The 14241-nt window shown below is 41.4% G+C and overlaps 1 protein-coding gene across 4 annotated transcripts in view; it reads left to right on the top strand.

Moving 5' to 3' along the window:
• Positions 1-14241, top strand: part of Gpd2 (glycerol-3-phosphate dehydrogenase 2) — a 145748-nt gene that overhangs the window by 119755 nt on the left and 11752 nt on the right. For all 4 annotated transcript variants that reach the window (XM_028874053.2, XM_028873990.2, XM_037204792.1 and 1 more), the window contains exons 9-13: positions 606-799; positions 10449-10583; positions 10787-10962; positions 11475-11606; positions 12536-12694. In XM_028874053.2, coding sequence (XP_028729886.1) covers positions 606-799; positions 10449-10583; positions 10787-10962; positions 11475-11606; positions 12536-12694 — 796 coding nt within the window. The remainder of the gene's footprint in view (positions 1-605; positions 800-10448; positions 10584-10786; positions 10963-11474; positions 11607-12535; positions 12695-14241) is intronic.

A 14241-nucleotide genomic window follows, 5' to 3' on the forward strand; every position in this document is an offset into this window, starting at 1 on the left:
GATTCTCGTTGCTAACCTATTCCTCTCCATTTGGCCCGACCAATAGGTGCTATTTAGCAAATAAGCAAAAACAAACACAAGACCACCCTCTTTTTTTCTCTATATTCTTGTTGACACTCCTGTCACTTGGACAAAGTGGCACGGGTTCAAGTCAAGGAACAAAGGCCTTGCTTGGTGATTCCATTTTAGTTTCCAGAAGTTTGGCTTTGCTTTCTCAGGTTTTCTACCGTGGGTTGTGCAAAATGTCAAGTGTCCCAGGAAAATACTTTTCATAGACTCTAAGAAAGGTTGAAGAGTCATCGTTAATTGGCCATAGTAAAAGAAATTATAGGCATTTATTCCACTGACATTATCTAATGTGAATGGTCCAAAGTGTAAAAACCAAAACAACTGAAAGACGATTAATTAGCCTTACATTAGTAGATGGAGATGGTTGCAGGATGATATTACCACATTTGCTCAGTTCCTTATTTTTTACCCTTTTTTTAAAATTTTAGGGATTTCTATGGATTAGGATGGAATAATAAGTAGTTCACTTCTTTTTTATTTTGCTTATTTGAACATTGATGCCAAACAGAAAATAAATTAGTTTCTTCTTACTTCAGCCCTGAAAGCATGGGACTTCTTGATCCTGCAACCAGTGATGGGAGAGTTATTTTCTTCTTGCCTTGGCAGAAGATGACTATTGCTGGCACTACTGATTCAGCAACAGAACTCACACACCATCCTATTCCTTCAGAAGAAGACATCAACTTCATCTTGAATGAAGTGCGCAACTACCTGAGTTGTGATGTTGAAGGTAACGTAAGTGTTCCTGTAATGTTTCTTCCCTCTTTGATATCTACCAGACTTTTCCAGGCCTTTCTTGCCTGTAGCCTGAAACATCACCACACCTTGAATGCTATAATCCTTAGCTTTTCCTCTCCTCTCCTCCCCCCTCCTCTTCCCCCTCCTCTCCTCCATTAATCACTAATTAAGAAAATGCCCTATAAGCTTGCCTATAGCCCTTTCTTATGGGGCATTTTCTCATTTGAGGTTTCCTCCTCTCAGATGATTCTAGCTTGTGTCAAGTTGACATAAAACTGGCTAGCAGACCTAGAACACCATGCATCCCTTTTCCCATTTTATCTCTCTGGTTATTGGCCAGTTTTATGTCTGTGCCTCCTCCAACTCCCAGACAGAGTATTATTATGTAGCCCAAGCATTCTTTGAACTCATAACAATTCTCCTGTCTCAGTCTCTCTAGTGGAATTATAGGAGTATGCCATCACGTCTGGCTCAACTGTGTCATTTCATACTTAGACAGTTGGAAGTGGCCCTTAAATGGCTTCTTTGTTTTTATCTATTTCCCCCCCCCCCCCATGTGTTCTATGGTCTAATGATTGTATTAGGCATAATATTTACACTTTAAGATGTCACCTGTCTTTCAGGGGCAGTGGTTATACTGCTAGCATGTCACAACCATATGTTCCAGCACTAGTCTAAGATATGTTCTTGGACCTCCCCATGGGAAGGGAGTCTTTGTCTACAAAACTTATTAGCTAATTGACATGTTAGTACTCATGACTCTTTTGAGCAAAAGTAAGTTAGTTAGCTATTGGTGGTTTTGGGGATTTAATTTTACAATTTAATAAATAGTTCTCTTTGATTGCAGATATTATAACAATGGTAGAGTCAGTAGTTTAATCAGCTTGCATTAAAGAGTTGTCAAATCAAAAAGACCATGTTCTATGTATCCACATTTCCAGGACTGTTGGTGGACTGGGCATACTTCACTTCAGTAGCTATACCTGTGGTAATGACACTCCAAGGTATATATAGTGGGCATGAGTGAGTCTTTTCACACTTAGTTTTGGTAGGAAACAGATATCTCTCAGCTCAGTATGCATTGCCATGGGCCATCTTGAAACATAAGCACATTGATCCATTGAACCTTTCACATTTAGGTGGTTTTCTTGCAATACTCTTGCCAACAAAGCAGATTTTAGTGACCATCTTCTTCCATGCTGTGTGTGTGTGTGTGTGTGTGTGTGTGTGTGTGTGTGTGTGTGTGTGTGTGTGTATGTGTGTGTGTGTTGTTTGATTTCTTCCCGAGGACGAAATCACTTTCTCACCTTCTCATTTTGCTTATGCTGAACTACTTTGGGAAGGGCACTCTGCTTGTGCTCAGCTTTCATAACTAAAGTTACTTTGGGGCTTCTTTGAATGTTCGTAAGTCTTTCTATTTTTCTTTTCTTTCCTTCTTTCCCTTTCATTGTAGTCCAAATGATCTCCATAGCATGTAGTTCAATGTTCTCCTTCTGTGGTAGTGATAACCACATAGCCATTGGCTGCAGTCTCCAGGCTATGAAAAAGCTTTCAACATTTGGGGTCTCAGAGACCCACTCACTGATTTGCTGCACCTCAAACAGGAAGCTGAGGGTCTGGTAGTGACATTACTTTTGCCATCTTTCTATGATCAAAGAGACGGCCTAATGGTTTAGAAAAACAGTCTTCATCTGTTTTTATGAGCGGTCTTACAATGCTGGCTTCAGTGGAGGAAATACAGACACCATTTTTATCTGGATGCAGCTCACTAGCATTTACGAATCTTTCTTCCCTATATTGTTGTTCCGTTGTATAATCATGTATTGAACTAGTCAAAGAGCTTTAGAGAATGGTTCAAATAATTGTCTTAGTTTAATGGATTTGTCCATATTGTGTATTATTAGTTACTTCTAATTTGAAGTAATGTATATAGTTCTACCTGGAGTAGAATCGCTTTGGATATTTGCAATAATATCATACAATTATTAAATAAATGTAATTAATTTTTACAACCAGTCTCTATGCTCAACATGTGCTACCTGGAGGCAGCCATGCTTTGTTTAACGTCTCTAAGTATCTTAAACTTCCTTGTGGGTTGGGGATTTAGCTAAGTGGTAGTGTGCTTGTCTAGCAAGCACAAGGCCCTGGGTTCGATCCTCAGCTCAAAAAAAAATCTTCCTTGTAATTTAAACTTAATCCTTTGCTTGTCCATTGCAGATCTGGATGGAGCTTAGATGTCTGGCTATGATTATGTTTCAATATGATAATAATTCGCCACTCCTTTTTGTATTTGCTTGTATATAAAGTTTGTCAAGAGTAGGGTTATAGATGTACTCCATGATTGTGAGAACAAAGTATAGAATAAATTCAAGAGGCGACAAGAGTATGGACACTTTCTTAGGCCTTCCCAGGTACATGCGGTAAGGACGAGAAACCCGGCTGCTTACTGTGCTGTCAGGTTGGCTGTGCTAGAGGCAGCGGTGGGTCCTGGAAAGCCACTGTGTCCAGGATGAATGTGAAAATCTGCCCCGATAGGAGCTTTGACATCTGACAGAGGTGGTGGCACTTTTACTCTACCTAAGTAGAGAAGACTTGGCCGTTCCTGCTAGAGTCCTCTTCAAATCCCTTATCCTGTGGTTATCAGGGAAGTGGACAAACTCGCAAAGACAGACTTCTTAATTCGAATGTTTACAGAAGTGGTTGAATACTACTGAGCAGGCTTTTCCCTTGGTGGCTTGGGCACCATCTTGGTGAGACTCTGTGTCCTTTATTTAGGTTTAGTATCCAGGAGGTGACAGCTCTATCGGCTGTATGCACCTTTCCTCTTCAATTTACACTTTAAACATTTAATGAAGAGCCCCCCTTCAGAGTTTCTTTGCATTCTCATTTCCAGTTGACTGGACTCCCCATATTTGAGAAATCATACTTAGATCTGATAAAGGGGAGCAGTTGGCCGAAGCTCTCTGTGTCTTACGGTGAAGACTTTCATAGTTGTGGGCTTTCTCTAGGTATTTTGGTGGAATCCAGTAGCCTCTTACGTACTAATGAAATGTGAAAGAAATAAGCGTTGTCATCTCCAGACACTTTTAAAATTGTCTCTCTGTGCTGTCTTTCCCAGCTTTGCTGTCAGGGAGTATTGTACATGTCAGGCACACTGCTTTTCAAGCATGTTTTTAGTCTCTCCCTTCTTCCTTCTCAGAGAGATGTAATCCCTGCATTAGTTGAAGCTGAGGGACAGTGACTTTTTTTCCCCCTCACAGCTTGATAGTATTGGGACATGATGAGTCTTAAGGAAATCTGACTCTGATATGACCATCTAAATACTGTACAGTACTTTGGTTAGTGGTTCTGGGTTATACGGTGTGATATGGGGTCTGGTACAGACTGGATTAAGTAGTTTCTCTGTTCATTTTAAGGAAGCTGTCAGATACCTTTAGGATGATATGTGCCTGCATATGGTGTGTGTGTGTGTGTGTGTGTGTGTGTGTGTGTGTGTGTGTGTGTGTGTGTAGGCACAAGTATTGAGGACAGAGAACCACTTGGTAAGTTCGTTCTCTCTGTCTCCCTTTATGGGAGTTGTTGGGACCAAATTCAGATTCCCTGGCTTGCACAGCAATTGCCTTTACCCTCTGAACCATCTTGGTAGCCCAGAGCTGCAGTTTTAAAATGTTTTGCATTCATTGCATTTCATATGATATAATCATATGAAAAGGTTTTATTAAATGGATAAGTAAGTTCTGATAGCAGTTTCTGAGTCTCCTCAAATGGCTCGATCCTTAAGGGAGAGAGGGAGGAGAGGAGCGTCAAATCCTAACACTCCATGGTGCTCACAGCAGCTGGTACACTTCTGCAGGATGCCTGGGAACAGTTCTGCAGAGCATCTCGCCTGTTGCGAATAAACCCGTGTCTTCTTTTACAGTTTAGAAAGCTTTCTATTCACAGGCTAAAATTTCTAGATGACTTTTTTGTTCTTTGTTGAAATGGGTAATTGATAGTTCTGCAGTCCGTGTTGAATTAGGAAGAAAAATGATCTTTTGAAAAATGTATCATTAAGTTACTGTGCAGAGGTTAATCAGAGGGATGCCATGATGGGGACTGAGTTACAAGTGCAGTGGACAGGGAGAGACAGAAGATGTGCTGGGCGCTTCCTCCAGGCGCACAGTGTTGGGGTGCTTCTCGAGGCTGCCTCTGCGCTTGCACATGGGCCTGCACATGTGCAGTTAGTAGTGTTTATAGATTGCCTGTTATTCAATTAACAGTCGGGCTGGTCATATCAACTCACTGCAGACCTGCCTTTTCCCTGCCAGAGATTGTACTCGGGTTATCAACTTACACAGGCTTGGCTGTCTTCCAGCTGTTTAATTAGAGTGTCACACGCCTTGCTTTTTCTAGTTTCATTAGTTTATAAATGTAATATGGTATCTTATTTCTGTGATTAACACTTCATTCCAGCAGGTTAAACACGCTGCTAGAGAAGTATTGATTTCTGACACTGTTTCCCTGTACCCATTTAGATATTTTCACATGGTTCTTTGGGATTTTTTTTTTTTTTTTTTGAGAGTGGTAAGCATGAGGGAGAACACCCCGAAATGCACACCTAAATGACAAATGCCAAGAAGAATCACATGCTTAGGCTTAATTGTCCCTTCCTGTGGCTTTCATTTTTTATTAATTTTAAAACAAACACTTGTCTTGCCAAGGATATGAGAGGAAAAGTATTTATTATAATCTGAAACAATCACACTGAGTTTTTCTGTTTTCAAGAAGCTGTGATAAGCTCTGTTCACCTTTACTATTTCTATTTTATTCTTCAGATCATAGAGTAAACCAACTGATTTATTGATGGTATAATAGAAATGAATTTGATAGGGTCTCCCTATCTAGCATGGCCTGGAACTTTTTGTATAGACCAGGCTGATTTCCAGTTCAGAGACCTACCTGCTTCTGTCTCCTGAGTGCTGGATTTAAAACTGTACATCACTGGTCCCAGTTATCTGTTTATTATTTTTTAGCCAGGGTCTCAAGTTGTAGCCCAGGCTAGTCTTGAATTCATGGTAGTTCTGTCTCAACCTCTCAAGTACAAGGATTCCATGCTGGAGACACCACTCTGGGCTGCTCAGAGAACCATATCAGTATTCCAGCAAATATTTTATAACTTTTACTTGGCACAACATTTAGAATACTGAGAGATTTCTGAATCATCGCTGCTAAAGACAAGTAACACGATGAGGAAGAGATGGAAGAGTAATGACATCTTGCTTACCTGTGGGAACAGAATGAGTTTGAGTTCTAAGACACCAAAGCTCCAATTTGCTATGTTTTACACAGATTTTCTCCTGTGGACATTTAAAGCAGTTCTCAGTCACTACCTTCTCTTGGTTACAAATGTATATAATAGGACCAATTTCAGAAAAATAAGAGGAAGTGTCTTAGTTTGGGTTTCTATTGCTGTGAAGAGACACCATGACCATGACAACACTTATACAGGATTTTTTTTTTTTTTTTTTTTTGAGACAGTGTTTCTCAGTGTAGCCCTAGCTGTTCTGGAAGTCTCTCTGTATACCAGGTTGGCCTGGAACTCATGGAGTTTCACCTGCCTTTTCCCAAGTGCCAGGATTAAAGGTGTGCACCACCACTCTGCTCAAAGGAAAACATTTAATTGAGGCTTGCTTATAGTTTCAGAGGTTTAGTTCATTATCGGTATGTTGGAGAAGGAGCTGAGAGTTCTACATCTTGATCCATTGGTAGCAGAATCAACTGTGTATTACACTGACCATAGTTTCAGCAAAGTCACACCTTCTAATAGTGCCACTCCCTTTGGAGAGCATTTTTTTTCAAACCACCCATATTAATATTTTTCATTTCTTTGATCTCATGAGGTTAGTAAGAAAGGGGGATTGTTTAGGTATGAAAGTACATTTTTTCTGAGCAAAGCAAGTTACTCAAATGTCAGTGGGTGGCTGAGCCTTAGAGATGAAGGCAAGGTCATCTTGATGTGACCAGCCATCTTGGTGATCTAATGAGATCAGCCTGCCTGTGTTCTAGTGAGCTTTTAGAGACATGCATGTTAGCTATTTAAATTAGCTGCAATTTCACTTCCCCAGTTACCTAAATCACATTTCCAGATTAGCTGCTGCCTGCTGCTGCAGTTGGCTAGTGAATTAGACCGTGCCAATGGCAGACTTTTCCCACCCTGCAAAAACAGTTGTAGAACTGTCCTGCTCATCAGTCAAGAGCATTTAAATATTGTAGGGAAGGAAATGCTCAGGGTTAATGGAGTCCCTGAAACGAGGAAGGAGGTTCCAACTCATCATCTTCTAAAGCAGGAATTCAGATAGTGGAAGGTAGAAGAAGTGGTTAATTTAGTGATTGAACTATGACTTAGGTAGATGTTAATCCTCTTTGTTCCACCACCTCTAAGGATTCTTGCCCCATCCCCAGGACTGTTTCCTTCCTGGTTGCAGCATGGCTGCGAAGCTTGCAGAAATGAGAAGACATGCCGGTGACTCGTTAGCCCAACTGTCCATCTCCCATAGAATCTCCTCCTTGGGTGAACTTTCATTTGGGTTTGCTTTGCTCTTGTGCAAGGTTTATATGTTGCTTAAATAGATCATCAAAGGAGATGTCTGTCAGCTTCAGTTTGCTGCCATGTCTTTTCCTTGAAAGTGAGAATTAATGTTTCTGTGTTTAGTTGTTCTGTACTCCCTGCACGGAGCACACAGCTGCAGCCGTGAGCTTGAGCCATCATTGCTGAGTTTGCGTGGTAGTGGGCTACACACTACAAACTTTTTTGAGCAAATAACATTTTGAGTCATCCATAAGAATTATTGTGTCAAGTTTGGGAGGGGTGATCAGATAGAGTGTAGGTAGGTGGATGGATGGATGGATGGATGGATGGATGGATGGATGGATGGATGATACATAGGGAGATGACTTGACTTTACTCTGGCTTAATAATGTGAAAGTTCTGTAGGCCATACAGAATACTCCATATTTTAAGTAAATTTTTATTATCCTTAAAATGTATCTTAATAATTTAATTCCAATATCCATCTGATAAATTTTTTGCCTTGTTTTCAATCTATATTACCTCCTTTTTTAAATTTAGATTGTATTTTTTTGAGAATTTTATATATGAGTATAATAAGTGCATTATGCTACCACATTCTCCCTTGGATGCCTGTATACCTTACCCACTCCATCTCAAAATGATGACATCTTCGTGACTGATAAAAATTTCAAGCTAAAAAAGTAAATGCTAAGATACAGAACGTAAAGAACTTTTCTGGTTGTGAACTCTGTCTTCTTGATGATGAGCCTGAGGACCAGTCCCAGGAGGAAGGAGGGAGGTGAGATTAATCTGTTGACTGTTTTCCTCCACGCTCCTTCATGAGTGAACTCCTTGAGTATCTCAGGTTCCTCTTTTTCAGACAGTATAGCCTTGGGTGTGTCTTGTGTTTTGTCCATTAGAGTGGAAGTGGCGAATCCTTGGCCAGATAACTGCTTTGCATGTGCTTCACATTTATTCTGGAACCCCCACTTTTCCCTAAAATACTTAAGAATTTAGTCATGGAGCTTCAAGATTTTAATCCAGATTCCTGATCAGTGTGGCTCCCAAGGGAATTTCGCAGACATGGGAGGGACTGTGCACAGTGACATTGGAGGTGGTTTGGTTGTTTTATTTTATTTTATTTATTTATTTTTTTTTCGAGACAGGGTTTCTCTGCGTAGCTTTGCGCCTTTCCTGGAACTCACTTGGTAGCCCAGGCTGGCCTTGAACTCACAGAGATCCGCCTGGCTCTGCCTCCCGAGTGCTGGGATTAAAGGCGTGCGCCACCACCGCCCGGCTGGTTGTTTTATTTTTGACTCTGAGAGCTGTGTAAACGCTAATGGAAATAATAGCAATGTCCTAGTTAGGTATTTTATAGCAATTAAAGCACCTTACACTATTTATGCTAAAAAAAATGTTGAGACTTGTAGAACTCTGTGAAGCTGGGTTACCCCTAGGCCACAGAAATCTCAGGATCTATTTGAGAAAATTGATGGCTCACAGAGACTGGAGTAGTAATCAGGGAGCCTGCATGGGACTGACCTAGGCCATCTACACATGGTTGTATAGCCTGGTGTTCTTATGGGACTCCTAACAGTGGGGGTGAGGGCTGTCTCTGACATTTTTGCTGACTTTAGGGACCCTTTTCCTTTTAGGTTGCCTTGTCCAAAGCCTTAATATGAGGGTTTGTGCTTAGTCTTACTGTAACTTGTTATAGCATGTGTGGTTGATATCCCCAGGAGGCCTGCCCTTTTCTGAAGGGAAATGGAAGAATGGATCTGGGGAAGAAGGGAGGCAGAGGGGAGAGACTTGGAGGAGAGGAGGGAGGGGAAACTGCAGTTGGGATGTAATATATGAGAGAAGAATAAATAAATGAAGTTTTACACACACACACACACACACACACACACACACACACACACACACCAGAGGGCTAGACCTGGGGTAGAGTTCTGGCATAAGGACTCACGTTCTTGCTTCCCTTGATCCAGTGCTGCTGTTGGACGTCCATTCCCTCTTTCAGAGTAGAGTCATTTTAAGACTGGCCCTTAATCAACGACATTAAACTATGGCACATTTGCTTTAGTTGAATTAATCTTTACCAGAAAGCTAATTTGTGTTTGAAACAGGATCTATGTAGCCACTAGATAAGCCACTGAAACTTAATATGTTAATATTAATATGGCTGGCCTCTAAATTGTGGAGTAAGGATTACAGGTGTCCCTGACATGATGGTAGACACCACTGATCTGTGTCCCTCACCCATTAGATCAATAATAAATGCTTTTCAGCAGTTATCTGATTGCTTGATATCAGTAATAGTATTTTGCTAAAGATAAGAGAGAATAATTTTATAGCATCTTGACTATTGAGAGAGCTTTCATACCTCACATGTATTACGCCGCTACTGGGAGGAGCCAATGTGCCCATCTCTGGGTCAGTTACAGAGGCTAGGGTTGAGAAGAGAATAGAGAATAGAAATTGTCAGCAGTTGAGGGACGCCTCAGTTTGAGGAGTAAAGCCAGAAAGAACCAAGTTTGATGCTGGTACACCGTAAAAAGCTGTTTGCCCAGGATGAGTTAGTCACTCATGATAGTTGCTTAAGGAGAATTATCCCCAGTCCTTTGGGGATCTGTGAGTGGAAAGGAGAGGACCGGGATTAGCAACTGTCTTTGACAGAGTTGGGCCTGCTGCGGCTGTTCATGGGGGAGTGGAGTGGAGGGAGAGCAAACACATCTGGCCACAGAGTTCTGTCATGAAGATCTTTGTAATTCTGGAGGAGAGTGCCAGGTTTCTTCTAGAAGGAAACATACCAGTTTATAAATGTCTTCTTTTCTCTTGATGGTAATCTTTTTTTCCCCGTTGGGGTTCGTGACACTGGCGTCTGTGGCTTTCTCTTTGATACCTTTGCTTGTGGTCTTCAGGTCCTTTGCTCGCTCAAGCAAATTATTTTTGTGTCACAGAATTCCCACCCTCAGTTAGTTGTTCCACTTCAGGTTACTTTCTCAGCCCTCACTTGTGCTGCTATACTCCTGCTGAATGCTTTCCTGCTCATTCCTACTTTTGTGAAAATGGTTTTGATTTCTACCAGTGAGAAGAGGGGATGTCCTGGCAGCATGGAGCGGTATCCGGCCCCTTGTCATTGATCCCAGCTCTGCAGACACTCAGTCCATCTCCCGAAATCACGTTGTTGAAGTCAGTGAGAGTGGCCTCATCACAATAGCAGGTATTGGGGGAGAGGGGGTGTTGACTCATTCTTTGGATTGTCCCCCTTCACTCTAATGAATGAGTATTTTGATTTTATGATTCCTAGTAGAACCTTTTTGCTAAATTTCTTGCCAAGAGGTGACTGTTGTTATTATTGGTAACTGGTTAATTATCAGAAAAATTCAGAATGCCAGCTTAACAGCTTAACAATCTCTCTCGTAGGTGGGAAGTGGACGACATATCGCTCTATGGCAGAAGATGCTGTGAATGCAGCTATCAAGGTTCACAACCTGAAGGCAGGACCATGTCGGACAGTTGGGCTGTTCCTCCAAGGAGGCAAAGATTGGAGCCCCACACTCTACATCAGGCTGGTCCAGGACTATGGGCTTGAGAGTGAGGTTCGTGTGCATTGCCATACTACCTTGCTTTGATGCCAAGATCACATTCAGTAGCCATGGTGTGGCCTCTCTGATTCAGAGTGACCTTTTGCTCTGCTTATCACTCTTGTGTTCTGCAAAAGAAAACAAGAAAAGATGGCCCAACTTTATTATAGTCACCTAAAAAGTGATGAACGTTGGTTTCTCTTTGAAATCTGCAATTTATTTGGTTGGTTCCTAGTGTACAAATTCCCCCCACCTCTTTGCATCATGAGTGTGAGCAGAGCTGTTTCTCAGAAGGGCCAATGTGAGGCTGAAGCTTCATCCGTCACTGATCTGGTACTGCATGAATGCCGAGTCAGCGCTGGCCTAAGCATTCCGTACCCAAGTGGTTTCCTCCTACAAAGTCCGGACCTAACCCTCCCTGAGGACTATTAGTTACAGCTGACAGCAGAAGGATGTAGTGTTTTTTTGTTCTGTACCTTAACGGAATGACTCCCGAGTGCCTGTCTAATGCAGTGTTATTTCTGTAGGTGGCACAGCATCTTGCCGCCACCTATGGTGACAAGGCTTTCGAGGTGGCCAAAATGGCAAGTGTGACTGGAAAGCGATGGCCTGTTGTTGGGGTGCGTCTTGTGTCAGAATTTCCATACATCGAAGCAGAGGTATGTGGTGGTCACAGGAACTGCGCTCTGCCATTCACCTGGTTGTTCTATCTTTAGCAATTACGGACTGCTAAGTTTTTAAAGCATACATGTCAGCCAAAATCTGGAGTAAAGTCTCTGGCTTTCACAAACCTTTCACAGTGATGTTGGTAGTGGTAATAGCATGAATGCAAATTCCAGAGTTCATTCAGAGAATCACAAGTCTACAAATTTGGTTGCTTGTCTCAGAACTTGTAGCTCATTTAAGTTCGCATCCCTTCCCTCTTGACTGGTTCCTTTTCCTCCTGCTTTGATAATTTCTCAGAGATTTGTCTTATTTCTCAGCGTGCTTTCTGATGCTACGAAAGCAGAGACCTTGCTTTGTATATTTGTAATTCTTTATGCCTTAAGTCGGTGGTGTCTGGTAAACTCCACTTCGTGGTCCCCGAGGCAGAAAACTTGACAGCCTAAGGAGTTGACACTGTAACTCTTCTGTCCTTGCCCCTTCCATAGTCAGCCATGTAAATGAATGTCCCCACTGTGCATCAGCAATGAGAAGTGGTTCCTGTGGCTGGTGGGAGGTGCTGCAGTTTGCATGTCTGTGCCTCGTTCTCCTTAGAAGAAGAAGGCGGCATTCGCTCTTATCCGGCTCACCCCATTTTCCAGCCTACTGTGGTAGGCAGACGGAGGGCTTGTGCTGTACCACAAGAGTGCCTGTGTCTGCCCAAGCAGCTAGAGAAAAATATCAGCTTTTCTTAAAGCATTTTTTTTTTTCTAAATGTAAAACTGCTCTGTGAGTTCGAGGTCAGCCTGGGCTACCAAGTGAGTTCCAGGACAGGCGCAAAGCTACACAGAGAAACCCTGTCTCGAAAAACCAAAAAAAAAAAAAAAAAAAGTAAAACTGGACTATTTTATAAAAGAGTCAAATAGCATTTTTTTCTTTAATTTAGGTGAAATATGGGATTAAAGAATATGCCTGCACTGCAGTTGACATGATTTCACGTCGCACTCGCCTAGCCTTTCTCAATGTCCAGGCTGCAGAGGAAGCGCTACCCAAGATTGTTGAAATAATGGGCAGAGAACTGAACTGGAGTGAGGCTAAGAGACAGGTACTGTATAAAAGTCTTTATGACCACAGTTCCATTTATAAATGTGTAACAGCTTGGGCTGTTTGTAATGGCTTGCATAACTTTTGATGATGGTTTTAGGTTTCCTGCTAACTTCTGTATATATACATTTTCAATATTGCTAGGTCTTACGAAAATGAAAGATATTCTTAGTATAATTGTGTTGTTGTAGAAATCTAGAGAATGCTTTTTAATCCCTGGTCATAATTCCTGGGAAAGAAAGATATGAATAACGGTTGGGTGCAGCCTTTTCTAAGTCTCATTGAAAACACTCTGAGAACATGATTAGTAGAATTTCTGCTCTTGATAATCCTTTGATAAGAATAGTGGTTTCACTGCCTGACCACAAAGGGCTTATTATTTGTATCACTTAATATTTTGAAAGATGAGAGACCTTTACAATATGAAGAAAGACCAAAGTACCATTTGATGTCTTATATTTATTACCAAATTAAAAAAATAATTCCAGTGATGCTTGGATATGCATGAGGGCATAAACATATACACACATACATATATACATAAACCCACACCTTTCCACTCCCCCCCCCACCCACACACACCTGGCCTTGTGGTAATTAATAGAAAATCATCTTCTCCTTCTCCTTCCTTTTTCCTTCCTTCTTCTTTCTTCTCCTTCCTTCTCCTTCTCCCTCCTTCCTTCTTCCTCCTTCTTCCTCCTTCTTCCTCCTTTCTTCTAACCCAAACTATTTTCATGTGCAGAGGGATCACATTACTTTCAAACACTGAAAAGATATCTTCTTCATTTACTGAACCCTGTTCTTTCTTTAACTGAATCTGTACACCTTTCTGTGATATGTCCCTGATTAACTCTGGACAAACACCAAGGATATCCACACTGCATGACACGATACACTTGTCAGCTCATGGTGCTCACTTTATTTGGCCAGGTAGTTAGTTACATTTGGCACAGTTGATTCAACTCTCCCTCTTGAATTGAGTTGAGAGAGTTTGCAATGTAGTCCAGGCTGGCTTTGAGGTCTCCATATTGCTTTTACCTCTGAGGTACTATGATAGTAGGTGTATCTATAATCCCTGGTTTGAATCCTTTTTTATACTTGGGAGGAATATTTCTTTTGAGTGTCTGCATGGCTCCTTCAAGTGCTGTCCCTAGAGCTCTCTCCACATCTTAACAGCTCATTGCGCCTCAGTTGCTCAGTTCTCAACTTTAGCACCATACTTCATGTATTCACTCATATCTTGTCTAAAGCCACTCAATCTTCCCGTAATCATCTTCACATCATGACTGAGTCTCACCCTTCCTTATCGCATTCATTATTGTTACCTTGATATAGGCTACTGGTATGTCTCATGATCATTGAACTGGCTTTGGGGATTTTATGAGAAAATAATCCATACTTATCATTGGATATATCCAGAAGCCATTGCAGAATGTACTTTTTTAAATTGGCTTTTGATATATTAGATATATTTGGGTATATTAGATATGATCATCAAGGACTTAAGGCTGGTAGGTGGGGCAAGTGACTCTGACTGAGATTAGGCTA

This window comes from Peromyscus leucopus, chromosome 4, assembly GCF_004664715.2.
Source record: "Peromyscus leucopus breed LL Stock chromosome 4, UCI_PerLeu_2.1, whole genome shotgun sequence".
Classification (NCBI taxonomy): Eukaryota; Metazoa; Chordata; class Mammalia; order Rodentia; family Cricetidae; genus Peromyscus; species Peromyscus leucopus.